This window comes from Homalodisca vitripennis, chromosome 5 (genome assembly GCF_021130785.1).
Source record: "Homalodisca vitripennis isolate AUS2020 chromosome 5, UT_GWSS_2.1, whole genome shotgun sequence".
Taxonomy (NCBI): Eukaryota; Metazoa; Arthropoda; class Insecta; order Hemiptera; family Cicadellidae; genus Homalodisca; species Homalodisca vitripennis.
This window is the reverse complement of record NC_060211.1, coordinates 130,094,886-130,097,712: the sequence shown is the minus strand read 5'-3', so window position 1 is coordinate 130,097,712 and position 2,827 is coordinate 130,094,886. Positions and strand designations below refer to the sequence as shown.

General features: G+C 40.0%; 1 protein-coding gene across 1 annotated transcript; it reads left to right on the top strand.

The window, feature by feature from the left end:
• Positions 1 to 244: 244 nt before the first annotated feature.
• Positions 245 to 1,961, top strand: LOC124363922 (orexin/Hypocretin receptor type 1-like). Its single transcript, XM_046819194.1, has one exon. It carries the CDS (start codon positions 509 to 511, stop codon positions 1,106 to 1,108), a length of 600 nt encoding a protein of 199 aa, XP_046675150.1. The 5' UTR covers positions 245 to 508; the 3' UTR covers positions 1,109 to 1,961.
• Positions 1,962 to 2,827: the final 866 nt, after the last annotated feature.

Below are 2,827 nucleotides of genomic sequence, written 5' to 3'. Positions count from 1 at the left end.
GTGAGACGAGCCGAGCAGAGTCGAGCGAGTCGCCGGTAAGGAGTAGCGGGTGAAGGCGGAATACCCGTGTGTCAAGAGCTGAGACGACCTCAGACAAGCCGAGGTGGAGTGAGTGTGATTGATTGTGAGGCAGAGCCGGGCCGAGCAGAGCGAGCCACAGGTACGGAGTGGCGGGTGAAGGCGGGTCCGGGTGCCGCGCATGAGCCCGTGTCTCTGCACGCGCCTGGCCCAGTGCGCTCGACAACCCAGTCCGCACCGCACGCTCCACTCTCACTGCTCAACGCTGGTACCACTCTCTATACCTCTCTTTTGTATAAGTGTTGTCCTCAACAGAGTTTATGTAAATAATAGTTTATCGGTGTTTGTGAAAATTGACAATAATTTTGTTCGACGTTGTTTATCGCGGAAATTCGTCTAGGAGGCAGACCGGGATTTGCATAAACTTTGAGCTGTATGAAGCAGTGATTTTGCAAATGATGGTCGGGAGTTTCCGGGACCTTTTTTCAAAATGGCGTCCGATCTCCGCACGGATTCCCTGCTCACGCTTTCTTCTCTGCTAGAGATGGCGGCGCTCAGATTGCCCGAAGCGGACGAGTACTTAGAATCCCGAAGACGACTTGCGAACCCCCGCACCGAGGTTCCGCCCACAGAGCCTTCCTTCCCTGAAGTCAAACCGTCCGCCAACACGACGCGGAAAGTACTGATTGACATGTTGGGGAATTCCCTGATAGACATCGTGCCCGTGCACAACGACACGGGACCACCGGAGGGCTACGGGGACCCCTCCGTCTCCAACCTGAGCCAGAATGCCACCGTTCTCCCGGACCTCATGTACAGGCACTCCACTCCAATCATCCTCGTCTACTGTATCGCCTACCTGATCGTCTTCGTGGTCGGGCTTGTAGGCAACTGCTTCGTCATCGCCGTCGTCTATCGGTCCCCTCGCATGCGGACAGTCACCAACTTCTTCATTGTCAACCTCGCCGTTGCCGACATCCTCGTCATCGTCTTCTGTCTCCCTGCCACCCTCATGTCTAACATATTTGTCCGTAAGTACCTTTTTATCTGGCGTATATCGGTGTTAATATGTAAGTATTTATTAAAGTAATTTTGTACTATTAACAGGAGGGTAAAAGGCATAGACTATCATACATGAGACACAAATCTTCATCATATTTTAGGAAGAAATCTGATGAAACTTCTGCCATCGTTTGAAATAATCCACGATATGTAACTCAATAATGAAACGCAGGTCGCTGATTCAATTCATTCCCTTGTTTCTCCGGACAATGAAATCAGGAGCTTCTATATCAGCACTTCAATAAGTCAGGTAGTTAGAGAGAATATATGAAATTTCATTGCTGCATTATAAGTTATGAAAGTGAAGCACAAAGGTTTTAAATTAAGTTTAATTTAATGAAATGTAATCATAAGTTAATCCTAAATTTAATCGGAGTAAAAACACAATAATGACATCTCAATTTATTACTGAATGACAACAAAGTTACAGAGTAAACACGAAACGCCTATTACCTTTTTGTGACAATATTAAAGAGAACTACACTAACAAGGCGAGAGTTAAACTTGCTGTTCTGTGTGCTAAAAATGTTACTCACAGTCACTCAGTTACTCAGTTCCATATTATTGCTATTACTACCATTGGGTAGCATTATGTAAAGACTTGAATGGAGTTCTGGTGGTACCTACACTTACTGAATGGCATACAGTCAATTTTTTATTCTTTAGCTTACATTTATTCTTTCAGGGATCAGTTTTATCATCAAGCATGAATACACTTTAACACAATACAGTACAGATAAATACAAAATAAGTAATGGTTGTTTATTCAATCTACAGTTGGTTTAACTAGTTGAAAATAAAGAGTATGTAACGCATCTCTATCAAAGTCAATCTTGAATTAAAAAGTGAATAATACGACGTTCCACAATAATTTTTTACATTTGAGCTTGCCAATATTTCAAGCAACATAAGAAATTATTTTAAGCACAATTATTTATTAGTATTAATGAGTATAAATATAATACTGTCATATATACTCATATTTTACTATAGAAAACATCCAAGATAGTGTATGCTTGTGTGGGATTGAAAAGTAAGTTATGCTAATGATAGGAAAAGGCTATATTTATTTTACTACATAAAACTTATGTGTAAATATAATTGAATACCACTACCCATCCTGAAGATCGTTAATTATAATTGTGGAATAAATATTTCGTTTTACTCTAAGTTACAGGTTGACTAAGGACACAAAGTTTTCTCTCCTCTGATATGGAAATTGTGAGTGGAATAGAATGATTTCTTCCAAACAAAAAATCAATGGAACCTTGGAGGCATTTGATTAGTAATGTTTGTTATAAATTTTAAAATTCTATTTACTCTGAGTTCCGCATAGCAACACCCAAGGTTAAGGGAGACACTCTATCATCGGCCAATTTCCAACGAAGCCCAATCTTATTTTTTCCTAAGGCAATGGTTATTATTCATACACAATTTTAGTAAAGATATTTATGTTTTCCCCTAGTAAATAGTACTCATGTGACCGAAGAAAAAAACCAGCCTAATAACAGTGTTATATTCTAGAACACTAGTAACGGTTTTCGTACACTGGGAAAGAGACAGTTGTTTGAAATCTGATATATAATTTTCTCCTTTTCTTCGTTTATTCACATATAGATTTCAAGATGTACTCAATCTTAAAAATTGCAATTTTTACGATTATGGTTATTATAACCGCTTAAAACGTTAAAACGGAAAGCAAACTCAAAATAAAAGGTACACCAGTACCCCCTTCCTTTACATTCCA